Source organism: Branchiostoma belcheri, unplaced genomic scaffold (assembly GCF_001625305.1).
Source record: "Branchiostoma belcheri isolate BF01 breed outbred unplaced genomic scaffold, Haploidv18h27 scaffold109, whole genome shotgun sequence".
Taxonomy (NCBI): Eukaryota; Metazoa; Chordata; class Leptocardii; order Amphioxiformes; family Branchiostomatidae; genus Branchiostoma; species Branchiostoma belcheri.
The window spans coordinates 262,828-277,663 of record NW_017802480.1 but is presented as its reverse complement, the minus strand read 5'-3'; the positions used below and the strand labels follow the sequence as shown (position 1 = coordinate 277,663).

Sequence of the window (14,836 nt, the reverse complement as noted above, 5' to 3'; positions counted from 1 at the left end):
ATACAATCAGGCATTGTTTTAGAAACATAAGTTTATTTCACATATTTCCACATACAGAGTCACAATGGTTATCATAAATTATGTTCTTTCCAAAGTATTAGTCTGTGCATTGTGAAAGTATTGCAAACGATTTTGACGTGAATGAAATTGACCCTGGCTTGAAATAAGGCAATAGTATAGACCTAATCTTTGTCAATCAATAATAGAATTTCGAACAGGTAAAGGCCAACATTTGCATTTCATGCTGGTATTTGCTTCATACCATTGCTAGTGACTACACACACATATTTGGCATAGGGTGCATTTCTCTTCTATTACATCCAAAAGTATCCCTAACCCATTTGTAGTATATGAAAAGTTAATTCAAGTCGAGCTCCCAGCGCAAGACCTTCTACCAGCACTGAGTGGAAGAGGCTATACAAGAGATTGGTCAGCGAAAGACACTGGTCAGTTGAAGACAAATATACCATAATATGTAAAAGCTTTTTGTGAAGAAATATTATACAGCATCATTCCCAAAAGCGCATAAATTTTAACGTATGAATACTTCAAAATTTTTCTTAAACAAATTTATCTCTTTACACTCCATGTCAGAACAAATTATTCACACTGTTATACTTACGGAGTCTAAAGGTGTACAGTTTGTCAACGATAACTTTACGGAGTGAAGATACCAAGGGAAATCGCGGGGTACACGAGTGGTGACTGACATTATTTTGTTTTAGAGCATACTTTTTCTCGTAAAAAGATAATATTTTTACAACCCCCGAAAGGCCCATACCCTACTCAAGAAATAAGTAATTATTAACAATAGAATAGCTGATTTAAAGATTTTTGATTATTGACAAGATATCAAATGACATTATTTTTCTTTACATAGCTGATAAAACTTTCTGTTTTTTCTTCGTTCCCTACCTACATCTTAAACTTAGATTTACATTGATTTTAGTACACAATGACACAACAGGCCCACGGGTATATGTACAACCAAAAAGACGCAACGTAGGACACTAATTTGCTACAATACAAGAATTTTCCACAATAAAACAAAAGACATTCATCTCAACACAAAGCAATTCACTTATGCACTGAAATGGGGACCTTTTACAATTACTACTGCGCATGCCAATTTTCAAACAAGGCCCTCCAAACAACACAAAACACGTCAGGACATGTATGACGTATGGGCTTTCACCTTTGACCCCAGGCATGCGCAGTCGTAATTGTGAACCTGCTTATACAATATAAAATGGTCTATGCTCCAAGAGGTATGTTGCTATACTACGCCTCGTACCAAGACAAATATATAGTCCAGTATGCGATATTGAAGAATGTGAAGGAAACGGGAAACACCACCCGGGAGATGAGGTCTATTCTTCGTGCTCTTGTCTGATAGAGTAGTGTGACTTCTGCGGCTGTTCTCCTCCGGGGTCGGCGGCGTTTCTTTTTGGGTGTGCCATTTTCGAGATCCAGCGGTGTATTGTCCTAGAAAAATGCATGCCAGAAATAAATTTAGATCTCTTTTATTCTGACACCGTAGGCTATATGAGCGAAATCATGTGGTCATGGTTGGAATAAGCTCTTACAAAGCGTCCGCTGCTTTCAGATTAGCAACCCATGCATTTACAAAGTTGTTGTGCAGTCCAGCCAAATTGTAAGCAGTATCAGACGGTTGCAGTTAGTAAATATGTGCGTTCGGCCACTCCTAGCTCCTAGTATTCAATCACATGGCTTGAAAACAATGGACAACACAGGGGGGGGGGGTCATCTAAAACTCAAATGCTACGCAAACGAAGCTCAATAGGGAGGGAGATCTGAACCCTCTGCTGCCTAGGGTACCTAGTTTAACGTTAAGACGTCTGTTACCATATTCTTAGGTAAGTTACGACACGTAAACCATACAAAACATAGAGTACTCTACTGTAAGAAACTGTTCACAGTTTTCCAGACGATACAAGAAAGGGACAGTTTGAGTAGAGGAAGCCCTATGCTACAGGCAGCAGAGGGTACAGCTAAACAGTGGAGAACTAGCTACAACGATGGTGCAACAGACGAATTAGAACATTGCAAACGGATGGGCTACCTGTGATGTATTCCCTCCCTCAAGCAACTCGCGTTGCGACCCACCAAATGGGGGTGATTCGCCCCGAGCTCGAGAAACCTGCGATAATATAACAGGCAAATAGTCTTCTTTCAGAAGGTTCTGGAGAGGGTAGCATGCAAACCTACTTTCAGCGTCAGATCAACGATGAATTTACACTGCGTACCCTCCTTTGTGCATTAACTTCTATTTGCTCTTACAAAAGCAAAGATGACACGTTCAATGATGATTTCTTAAAAAGTGTTATTTGAAGTAAAACAAAATGGTCTACACTAGCAATGAACATGAACTGTGGACTCAAATTTCAGTGAAAGAGAAATAACTTTTTCTTGTTTAACTTGGATTTTCTTGAAGAGTAGTGCAAGTAGGGAGCAAACCTTGACACTGCATATTAAAAGCCACCAGCGGGGAAGGTTTAATGGCAAATCTCTTGGATCCAGTTCCTTTGATGCATTTATTTCCTTTTCCAGGCTTTTGGCTGTTACGAAATTAATTTACGACAATTTTTAACGGGGTCTGTTATCAAGCCATATGATGTGAAGATCAGGCTGTTATCGCTATTCTTTTGACTTGCAGTTATAAAAAACTCAGTGTTTTTGGTCATCCGAATTTATGGACGCAGCAAACAGAAAATACAGAGAAAAAACACAGCTAAAACAACTCAACCTTTGCATCAAACCGTATGCAAGTTAGTTACACATACTGGTGAAAAATCCTAACCTGCTTCCTGTACTTGAACTTCCAGTGCTTGTTGAGTCCCACGAGGTTTCTGACTTTCTTGGGGAAGCCGAATTTCTTGTGTCTCTTGAAGATGAAGTGGACCGCAATAAACTCAACCAGAGCGCCAAAGACGAAGGTAATGCAGACCATCATCCAGATATCCATGGCTCGAATGTAGGAGAATCTGAGGGAAGGGCAAGCATACGTTAGCCAGACCAACATACATACAGAAGAAGTGCAAAGTTTCCCACTATTCAAATGGACTTCTAAATGATTTCGTTAAAACCTGGACCCCTTAGAAACTTACAAGATAGAGACGACGATTATTTGAAATAACTATCAGTTGATCTTACTGTACTTTTTTTTGTACGAGATTTCGGAGATTGCAAACGTCTCGGCTTCTTGAATTCCCCCATATGAACCTCTAATTCATTCTGGCTCCCAGCCAGATTTTGAAACCTTTGATCTCGTGTCATTCTGCTTGTCAATCTTGTCCCACCCTTGCGGCACAACTATACATTAGACATAACCTTTGGTATCTACGTAATGGTATCAAAAGCATGAAGTGTAGTACCAACTGAAGTCGCTAGGTTGTTACCTTGGCATGGTCTGCCTGTTTACACCAAACAGTGCTGTTGATGTCAGGACTGTGGTGATGCCCAGAGCCACGCGAGCAGGCGCAATCTCAGGGCTGATCCAGAACGTCAGCCACGACAACACCGTGATCATAATGCTGGAAAACATCAACTGAATGTGAGAACATCTCGCGATACTAGCCAATGGTTATCATTAACTATCTGGTGGACGTAAATCATTGGGCACTTTAGGTATACGGGACTCACTCCACAGAATGTGGTATTCACCAACTGCAATTAAAAATACAATCTTGTGCGTATGCCTATGGGTACTAGTACATTAATTTACAAAACGTGTAATTTAGCAATAGGAACTAGTTCAATGAAAGAAACGTTACATTATTTGATAATTTTTTTGCTTACCTGGGGATGTAGCTAGACAGCAGGTAAAATCCTAGTCTCCTAACAAGCTTGAATTGTGCCTCAAGGCAGGTGAATGTGCCTAGAAAAGACCATGGAATATTCATGAATTTAAGGTGGGCAGGTACAAACCATTGGCATCATTTGGCATACTCATACGTCTGTCGTAGCCCCTAGCTCAATTCCTAGAAGTGGTCAATTGGCTTTGCATTGAGCAGCACCGTTAAAAGACACAATAATCATTATAGATAGGCAAATACATACCTATTTCTCGATCAGAATCACAGGTTGTAAACCGCCGTCCCCTCAGGATGTACTCGGGCAACTCGATGTCACCGCTGAGGACCACCGGGTCCACATCCCAGATCAGCAGGAGGTCTTTATCCGTGTGGCTATCTTCTCATGGAAACAAAAAATTTTCTAAGTCAGATGGTGATCAGATGTGTCTGAAAGAAGGTTAGAACCGAGTTACGTACGTCGTACGAAAAGTTGTATAAATTTACGGCATCATAATCGCACGACGACGTAGTACGAAATTGACGGCACCGGTTACTCACATTGCAATGGAAGATCAGATACTCTTTAAAAAACAGTTAAAAACAGGTACTAATAGAGGATGTCTATAAACAAGAAGTGTAAATGTCTACGTACTGATTTTAAAGCTTTATCTTGTGTAACTTTATCTTGTTAATCCATTCATTGTTTAGTAGTAAAAAAAAAAACAAGAATAAATAGCTTCCTTTACTTCTCCTCAAAACTGAAAGTTAAGATAAAACATCTTTGTTGTGACAGCCATTTTTCAGTGATTTCACTGGCAATCCTATGCGTACCCATACAGAAGTGTCCATGCAGAGGTAAGGTAACACGTACAGCTCTCCGTCTGTAAGGTGCAGACCTGGGTGTCCATCGGGAACATCTCGAAGTTCATTCGACATTTCAGCAGCATCGTGTATCTAGGAAAGAAGGATCAAGCCAGGTGCATAAAAATTACAACTACACGGTAGCTATCTATGTATGGACGTGTCCATGGTGTGTATGTCTGTGTTTACGTGTGTGTGTGTGTGTGTGTGTGTGTGTGTGTGTGTGTGTGTGTGTGTGTGTGTGTGTGTGTGTGTGAATGTGTGTTTTTGTATGTCTGTGTGTGTTTGTATGCGTGTGAATGTGTGCATGATTGGTACATAAAATGTGCGTATGCTAACAAACATATCTAGCATTAGTTGCCCGAACGCAGTAGGCTATCCCGTGGATTTGTATGCTACCTTGTCATTGTGCTCATTCTAGCCATCCCTTACTACTTTTGATATCTTTCTGCCTTTTGCGAAACGTTCCTTGTTTTATTGATGTAAGAAGCCCCCAAGATGTGTACAGTGCCGTATAGCCTATGTATACACAATAGCCTACATATAACTTACTTTTCGCTGTACAGTACTTCACCATTTGGGTATATTCTCAGCATCTTGTTGTTTCCTGTAGTAGAGATGAAGCCTGCGGCCTTCTCGTTCACGAAGAACAGATCCGGCAGCCAAACCTGCCAAACAGTAAATGGTAAAGGGCCATATCCAATTATCGTTTCAAATAGTTCAAGGACAAACCAACCGCTGGTACGAACTAGCCTGAAAGTTAACGCCTATGTATTAAATTCATTTAGCGTGATATTCTTGATATTCCGGACAGACTACTAATTTAAAAGTACATTGGCAGCATGTGGGCGGGGAAAGATTAACAGGCAGAATCATAGAAGCCCAAATAGCCAGACAAACAAGATTGAGTGCAGTACAGGTTTCAATTCTTTGCTGCCTTGTTTCATCACTATTTAGAAATATTTACCTTGTCGAGATTACGGGATGAAAGAACGATGGAGTCGTTGAAGTCGTAATGTTGAAGACGTGAATCCACCCATCTCTGTCGCATGAAAACCGTTACGATGTAGTCCTGGGAAAGGACAAAACAGATTTTTTTTGTAATGCATGGCACTGATTTTGACCGTGTGACAAACAATATGAAATCCTCAGTAAGCACACACATTACCGCTAAACCTACCACCAAAGTATAGAAAATACTTCCTAATGGTAGTGAAAGAGGCCACATAGACCATCCCAGAACCGAGACGGGGGTCGGTACAGATCTCTCGGGGCACCTTTGAACTGAAGCACTTAAGTTTTCTAAAAAGTCATTTACCGTTATAGATGAACTCTTATTCTAATGAAGTCATAAATTTAGAAAAAATTCTATAAGATAAAACGTCGAACCTACCATAGTCTCGGCCTTCACCGAACCCAAGTTGTTCACAACCAACTGGCAGAAGATTTTTACTGGAGGTCCTACAGACGATAGAAAGAAATTAATAAAAGCTTGTTGAAAATACTTGTAAGGAAATACGCTCTAAATGAATAAACCTTTAGGCAACAATTATTAAACACAGCTTAACATGCTATATTACCTTTGAAGTCTGGTCTAACTCTGTCGTCGTATTTTGATAGCAGCGAAACGATAACTTTTGTTGGGGTGACCTTGTCAGCCTTTGACCTTTAAAACAGATGGGAAGATAAAGGATTCAACTGAGATTAGTAAACAAAGGAAAATTAATAAATTCCCATTTCCATTAAAACCTGTAATGCACATGTACTTTGGAATCACTCCTTCTTACATATACAACATTTGCAAACCATTGGTACCTGAAGGAATGCAGGCGTCAAAAAGAAAAGAAGCTGCCGGAGATAATGGCTTGAATTACTACTTGACAACTTGTGTAACAAGTCAAAGTCACAAAAGATGTGAAGAAGAATTCATTGTTTGGTATATCATGTGTTTAGTCATTTGTTTAACCTTTCTGACCAATTAGATTTCAGAATGAAGGCAATTTTCATCGGGTGTTGGGGTAGGGTTTCCAGAGGATGCCATCTAAATAACAAATTTGTTTCATAATGGCCTATGGAAGAATACAAAAAAAGGCAGGCACTCTTTAATACTCACCTAGTTACGTTGGCTGACTCATCGTCCTCGTCCCTTGGAATATCTCGTGGAATAGGCGGCATGGGGAAGGCTTCCGGCTGCTCCTCCGCCGGCGGGGGTCTTACAGAGTTCACTGCTGGCGGAGGTAAGTCTCCGTTTGCAGTATGAGAAACATCCCGGGCATATCGGCCGTATGGGAATACCCCCATCGCTTCCAGCACCATTCTGGTATTGGGACAGATAAAAACGATAACAAATGGTCACCAATGGCGGATCTCCAAGTAGGTCTTTTGGTGGCTGCAAAGAAAATATTGTTTAATTTCATTTCGTAGGTTTAAGTAGCTAAATCAAGTATTTAAGCTATTTTGGTATCACGATCTGATTTCCAGTTAATGTAGTTATGTTAATCTTGTATATGTAATATACATTTTATTCGTTTGGGGAAGGACCGCGAAAAACATACTGTTAGGTTTCAGGCCTCTCTGGCATATTGTCCATTTTTTCTATTTAGCTATGTAATTTTTCATATATGTGAAAACAAACAATAAGCAGTAAGTACCAGGCTGTATCCATTGATCAGACAGTTACCATTTCGCCACCCAAAGCCTATCTTTGCAGCCATCAAAATATCTGCTCGGAGGTTAACCAATAGCTACATACCCCGTATCATTACAGGGCATGTGCCACAACGATGACAGGACTCTTGCTGCTCCAGCATACGTGAGATTATATATGAATGTTTTGAGATATAATATCAGATATGACATTAGACAATACACTTTCAGCCTGCAAAGCAGTAGTCAATCACTTGCAATAACATGAATAGAATCTGTGTAATCTTGACTGAACGCTGACGAAATGTAATGACAATGAAAGCCAGTTTGTAACATGATTTTGATGAATTCTTGGATATATATGTGGTATAAATGCTTTTCCTTTAGTGTTCTGCAACATCGCAGAATGTCAAAATTGTGTTCTCCAATTTGGAAACACTTCCTGCAAATACACACTTAAAAGTCCGGATTTAATCCCATTGCATATACATAATTGCTTGCGGCAAACATTTTATATGACTATTTGTAGTTTTGAAAAATACGTAGTCAGTAGTAAACACAAAAGCTCTCAAACATCATTGAACCGCTAGCATGATTTTTACAATAGTCTACAAAATTGCAGCTTGCTTATGTTTAATTTTTCAACATTGAAAATATCTCTGCAAGATGCAGACTGCAGATGGGTACTTCTAACACTGGATATTGTAGACAGAGAAGATCAGGTCCTCGGCAGTGTTTCTGTCACGTCCTGTGCAGAACCCTGCCCGTCCCCTCGCGAGTCTGGTATGTCCTGGCACAGCCTCCGCATTCATGGCGAGAATTTGAGCAGACGGTCTTTGCCGGGTCAGGGCTGCCGCATTACAATAACCGCATGTAGAGACAGCACGTCACTGCTTTAGCGTGCACCGGAATAATGTAACATATATAAAACATAGTAGTGTTGCTAAATTTCAGTTCACTCAAAGCATCTTTTGACTCCGTTGGTTGCTATTGCCACGTGCATGGACCTAAATACATACAATGAATTCAACGTTTTAATTATTAATGAATGCATATAAATAAATGGTTGAATTGACTAAATTTTAGTCCACTGTTGCTATATTGCTATATTTCTTATAATTTGGTTGATGTTGCAACTACTGAAAGGCTGTAGATGGAGCCTAATATGTATTTCAAATGAACTACGTACGTTACGTTTGAGTTATAAATGACCAATGGAAATAAATGTGTTGGCCTTGAGCCATTGTAGCGTTATCACTGTAACAGCAATGGCAGTAACTATTGTTAAGTATTAATAAACGTCATTATTTAAATAACAAAACTAAAACGTTTATTGAAAATATCTATTTCATACAGTGATCAAAGGGAACAATCCTGAATTTGGCCCATGTTGTAGAATTGTGTCACTCAGTACATAGTATAAATATTTGAGTTAGCACAAGTAGGTAAAACTTTTATAAGTTCTAAAACTTTTACAAAACGTTCAATAAAAGGACTCGTGAGAACATTCAAATAGTCCGTATCAAATCCAGGACTGGCTTGGCCTAGATATGGATGCTTTAAAATACTTACGTACTCATATCTGTGATCATATACAGTAAAAACAATACATTTCAATACGTATAAAGAAGGATATATCTTGCATGTATTTTTTTGTAGCTTGACTAAGATGGTTAGGAATTCTTTCTGACTAAGTAACGAAACAGAAATAACAGATCAGCCCCTCCCCCACCTACACTTTTTCTTACAACATGAAATAGAATATCGCACCGCGGGCTAATATTACAACATCCCACTACATTCCGTGCCTAACAGAAATACACGCAGTATTTCCGGTTGCTGCTTACAGCTTCGAACTTAGGGATGATCTTTTAGCATAAAATCATATTATTAAGTCCAGAGTACGTCCTTTGCTTTATTATCGATCTGTATAACATTTCCTTTGATCGCAAAATGGAGGGGAAAGTTTGTCTACAACCTGTACAATACTCAACACCATTAGTACCTCCACGTGCGAGGAATGCAGTGTACCGATACACTTACCAACACAAACATGTACCTTGCCCCCTACACGTTTCGCAAAACATCGGCCAGCAATGACCCTGAATAGTAATTACGTTTGTTGTGGTTAAGTAGTATTTGAAACTTTACGAGGGAAACAACGTTTAACATAAAGCCGGACATTGGAAACCGCAGAAGGCTTTAGAATTCTCTACTTCATCGTTTATAAATAGCTATGGCACAATTATTATCATGACATTTTGCTGACTACCGTGTAAGTAGTACATATCTCTGAAGTAGAGCTAAAGCTTGTTGCGTCAAAGTTTTAAACGGCAGAGTGAGCCAACACTCTGTAGGTACTTATGTAAAAAGACAGTGGTTCAAGGCGTACATAGCGTATATGGTGCAGGGGTTTGTGCCCTGAAATGTACGGCCCAACATAACAGACAGCACATACTGTCACGGCCGTATCAAATGACAGGGTCGCCGAGACCCGCAATTGAATATGTAGCATTTTTCCATAAATCATGCAAGTATTATCCATATTTTCACCGGGCAACGCACAAGGCCAGCCGGCAAATAGACTCTACATGGTACAAATCCAAGTCTCTGTGATCAAGTCTTTGATTATTATCAGGTTTTCGGCAGCAGTTGACGCAAGAACTTGACTCGCCACCGCGTCACCCAGCTGTTGCTGAGTCGCGCAGATCGAATATCAATTCCATCCCGCCCTCCCCACCTCCTTACCCACCACCGCAACTTCACCGTCCCAAACGCCGCCAATACGCAGCGTTTTTACACGATTTTACAGCAAAATAAACCACTGAGCATAAACTTACCCATACTGGGACAGTACAGCGCAGACCAGTAGGCTAAGCTTGACCAGCATGTGTTTGGACATAGCCATTACCTTCGAATTGGGGGGACTCGTAAGCACATATTGAGTGACAAAAATAACTCGGAGCCAAATAAAGAACGCTACAGAGGGAGGCAGCAGCCAGCAAGCAGCACCACAGACCAGTCTGAAGTGGATAGAAAGTTATTAATTTCATATGAATCACATGATACTCCGATCTTCACAGAGGCATGCGCTGAAATTCCAGAGGAACCCAGCTTCCGCTAGAATTCCTTTCTGGAATTTAACACGAAAAGCTCTCGCTCAAAAACTTTTGGATCCCGTTGCGAATGCGCTGGCGTGAATTTAGGTGGCGACAACAAAATATATTAATAACTTAGTCATGTCGGCAATAAAGGGCGAATGTGGCACGAGGATAATTTGGAAAGAAGATGTTTAAATACTCTTTTAATGTTATTTCGTTTCGTCATTCTGATTACAAATTGATTGAACTTTCAAAGAAAAAAGGTGAGCATTAGTTCACTTTGTTTGGAAGCAAGAATTTTATTCACAGTTAAGCGCCTGGGTTGTGATTAATTAATCAGAATCATTCGCTTCGCTCACTCGGTGATTTATTCGGTGGTTATACACATGAATCAGGCAATATATCGCCATATACACCGATATGAAAAGACTGGACATTAAGATATAGTGAAATACTAAGTAGTCCTCATATATTTTCACGTAATCAGGAATCTAGAACTATAAATTGTTTTCACACGTACACACACATAATCCGTGATACTTTATGTTTATTGTAATTAAGGAAATTATAAGATAGTCGTGTTGTAACCAAAATATAGCTAAAAATTCTCCTGAAAATACACACACCTGATATAATTGTGTTAACAAGTGCTTTTAATTCATCGCACTTGTTGCTTAGCTTGAATTCGTCGCACTTGGCTAGCCAATGAAATAACGCCCTCGTGATGGGGGCTCCTGATTGGCTAATCCCTTTTGCTATGTGGTATTATACTATTAGGTTTTATCAGCCAATTTGTTACCTTTGTTACACGTTTTGACAGGTTTGTTTGTTTATTTATTTATTTAACCAGGAAATATATGTCGCCTATTGGCGGTTTTCAAAGATTCCTGGGGGCTAGGTGTACTGATGGTTTGGAATTTTGGAGCAAAGCTAACGACTGAATATCAATTATCGGTGGAAAAATATTGCATATTATGCCCCCTTAAATGAAGTTCTATGTCAGTTATCTACAATTCAGACTTTTTAAAATCAGTTCAAAAGTCGATCCAGATTAGTTTGCGACCACCGGCTATTTGTAATCGGGATTGTTGTAGTTCTATGTTTGAAAAAAAATAGGGGTAGAGTCAGCCAGTGTTCTGGATAGTCTCCGCGTATCCAAGAACGTAGATATTGGCACAAGGCACGGTTCTGGATAATGTTCTTAGCACCATTTTCGAAAAAGCATGATTCCTGATACAGCAAGTCCTTAGCAACATCGTATTTCTGCAATTCCTTTCACTTACACCCCTCCCGTATCCTAATGGTTTGTTCCGCCGAGGTCAACACCCTGGAAGGTTCAAAGGTCAAAAGAGTGTGTCAGGTGCAGGTGGGCGGTGCGAGTTTCAGCCTTGTACAGGAAAATATCACGTCGTTTGGTGAGTTTCTGTTGCTATATAATCTATTTAGCTCTGCCGCTATTATTTCAGCATTAAGAGTATTCGCTGTATTTTGCTGTGCTAGAAAGAATTGACTTGCATTTTCGCTAAGAACACACACGAATAATTCGAAGTCCACCAATCTATTCCGTACTATATCGTGATTTTACCAGTGGGTGTACATTTTGTGATCCCTATACGCCCCTACGAATCCCCGTGAGTGTGTGGCTGATCTCATGACATCTTCTCAGCTACAAGCATTTATCAGACGTGTTCGTGTTGTCTCTTACAGCCCGTTACATAGATACTGCTGAGGTATGTCTGACACGCTGCAGAACGGCCCCGGGCCGCTAGGGTTTGTCATCAGAAGGGCCAGGCCTGAAGACTGCGGAGATATAGTCAGGATGATAAAGGTATATAAACCGTGATACGCATTTTTCTTTCATTTCCACACTATGATAAGTACTTTTAGCTTGAAAGTTCATCTGTGTTAGTAGAAGTTGTTAGAAAAAGTTTGCCACCTTACATGTTGCTAAAATGTTCTGTCTTGTCCTCTGGTCCTGTCCTGTCCTGTCTTGCCTTGTCTCTAGTTGGGTTGCCCTGGCTGTGAGCGTTGAACAGGCAAACCAATGAATAAATAGACGTTATTCTGATATATGGTTGAGCTGTAATTTCCAACACCAAAAATCGGACTTGCCCAAACTTCCGTCTGTTCCAACGTTTCAACATGTGAATAAACTTGACGTTCTTTTGCCTGCGGTTTGTATGGCCTGTGCCGTATCTAAATTTTTGTTGTCTCTTGTTGTATTCCAGGAGCTGGCAAAGCATGACGGGTTAGGACATAAAGTCGCTATCACAGAAGAAAGTAGGTGTCTGCAGAGCACTTGCAATTTGATTACATTTGCTAGTAACAAAGGATGTTGACTAAATTCTTTACAACGTGCAATTCATATGTTTACCTTAGTGACCTGTTTTACCTGTAAATCACCTACTTGATGCCGATATTTAACATTTTCCCCTGATTTTTCCTGCACAGAGTTAAGGGAGGACGGTTTTGGAGAAATTCCATATTTTCACTGTTTTGTAGCTGAAACCACACCAGACTCAACATCAGGTACACAGCATTTATTTTCAATTATTTGTGCATCTGTAACAAACATTTCTACTTCTGTTTAATTTAACAACGGAAAATTACATCAAAATTATAATCGTAAAAACAACAACACGTACTCGGTACACATTACCTATATCATTCTGTCTTCCACAAAGCCATTACTGTTAAGAAGTTCAACATAAATTACAACAAAACATATGTTCAATTCATAGTTCATAATATCTGGATTATTCTGGAGTCTACATACTTGTGCATGTGTTACCAACTTTCAGAGACACCCAGTCTTGCTGGATACCTCATGTATTTCTATATGTACGATTCGTTCAACGGACGGTTCTTGTACGTGGAAGATTTCTATGTTTCGCCGGCTCAGAGGGGTAAGACATGGAACTTGACAGAACCTTGCATAAACCAATGTTTCTGAGGATGCGTCTAGATCCATCCTATACTCTTATAATTCATTGCAATCTTAGCCTGTATGCCTAATCTTAAAGCAGATCTTTCGGTGGCTGTCATACAGTTTTAAATTGGCAAGACAGTATCAAACTGGCTAGGCACTGTCCAATACACCACCCCAAGTCTGGCTGGTAAAAAAATTTGTACATGGTACAAAAAAGCCCTATAAAAACGCCTAAAACGCGTCAAGCATTACCCTAGCCTAAACTATGGCTTGGACAGTACTTTATGCCAGGCTTTTTTCTAACGTAAGTACGCCCTAAAAGAGAAAAACTGGCTGGCTTCCTGGCTCTTAAATCATTGAAATAACGACCAATGGGTAGAAAAACGCCAACTGCATGAAGAAATTTCTTGCTCTAATTCAATTTCCACTCTTACAGAATCAACGCAAATCGTAGGCTATGCCATGTACTTCTTCATGTATTGCACTTTCATGGGAAGGGTGATCTTTTTAGAAGACTTCTACGTTTATCCGCAATTTCGTGGTGAGAATTAATCAAAACGTTGTGTGCATGTGATGATGTACATTGTATGTCTAGACTATATTTGTTGGTTTTGATTTGTGCTGTGATCGCTATTCTAATCAGAAGATCTAATTGTACTCCTGTGGGTTTTTCTCAGTCATACGATCGGCTATTCTTCGGATAACCGTGCGTGCATGTGTCGAACAAAATCTAGCTGTCTTATCACGAAAAAGATATTTCTAATACTAACTACAAACTTCTTTATCTATCCCATCGCTTCAGGCTCTGGAATTGGTACAGAACTCATGAAAAAAGTTGCTCAGGTAATTGAAAGATTTGAAATCTTTTAATGATTTCATAGACTTATATGCGTACATAAGCGTGCCATTTTACATCTTGCTTTTCCTTAATCATAGTAAATAAAAATTAATCATTTTGCAACGGTATACCTATAGTTGAAGCAATAATTAGTACTCTTACTGGAACACTTTTCTACCAAATACGGTATGAAATACTTAGACACAAGGGTGTTACGTATAAGAAAATAACAAATTAAATATCCAATTCGGCAGGTCGGAGTTGAAACAAAGTGCACCAAGTGTGAGTTTATCGTCCATGACGAGAACAGCAGTGCCAGACGCTTCTATGAGAAACTGGGCGCGGTGAACAGCACTGTGGAAGGCGACTGGAGAAGGTTCTTCTGGTACAAATTCGACGTACCATCTATGGAACAACTAGCCAATAAAGGCTCCTAACTCGTTGCAATGGGTGATGATTACAGCTTTTTATTTGATCATCCTGCTTGTACAGTAAACAAGGAATTGTTTATCAAGGAACAGCCACTGGATGGCAAGTAAGCTACTTAGAGCGTCTAACAGTGTTCAAAATGTTTCACGTTGCTTGAGTACCTTTATTACTAGTATTGTATATCTCACTACCTGGATGCTTCATCGATAGGTCAGAA

The 14,836-nt window shown here is 39.7% G+C and overlaps 2 protein-coding genes across 2 annotated transcripts; one reads left to right on the top strand and one right to left on the bottom strand.

The window, feature by feature from the left end:
* Positions 1-867: 867 nt before the first annotated feature.
* LOC109481173 (glycine receptor subunit alphaZ1-like) lies at positions 868-10,343 on the bottom strand. The gene is made up of 12 exons (XM_019783679.1): positions 10,163-10,343; positions 6,790-6,993; positions 6,257-6,342; positions 6,070-6,137; positions 5,644-5,748; positions 5,229-5,344; positions 4,687-4,769; positions 4,081-4,212; positions 3,820-3,898; positions 3,420-3,554; positions 2,822-3,005; positions 868-1,485 (listed from the first exon to the last, which is right to left on the bottom strand). The coding sequence occupies exons 1-12, from the start codon at positions 10,228-10,230 to the stop codon at positions 1,282-1,284; spliced, it is 1,464 nt and encodes a 487-aa protein (XP_019639238.1). The 5' UTR covers positions 10,231-10,343; the 3' UTR covers positions 868-1,281.
* Positions 10,344-11,769: 1,426 nt separating this feature from the next.
* Positions 11,770-14,647, top strand: LOC109481576 (diamine acetyltransferase 2-like). The gene is made up of 7 exons (XM_019784173.1): positions 11,770-11,838; positions 12,131-12,251; positions 12,652-12,703; positions 12,875-12,952; positions 13,789-13,893; positions 14,155-14,195; positions 14,445-14,647. Exons 2-7 carry the CDS (start codon positions 12,156-12,158, stop codon positions 14,625-14,627), a joined length of 555 nt encoding a protein of 184 aa, XP_019639732.1. The 5' UTR covers positions 11,770-11,838; positions 12,131-12,155; the 3' UTR covers positions 14,628-14,647.
* The last annotated feature ends 189 nt before the right edge of the window (positions 14,648-14,836 follow it).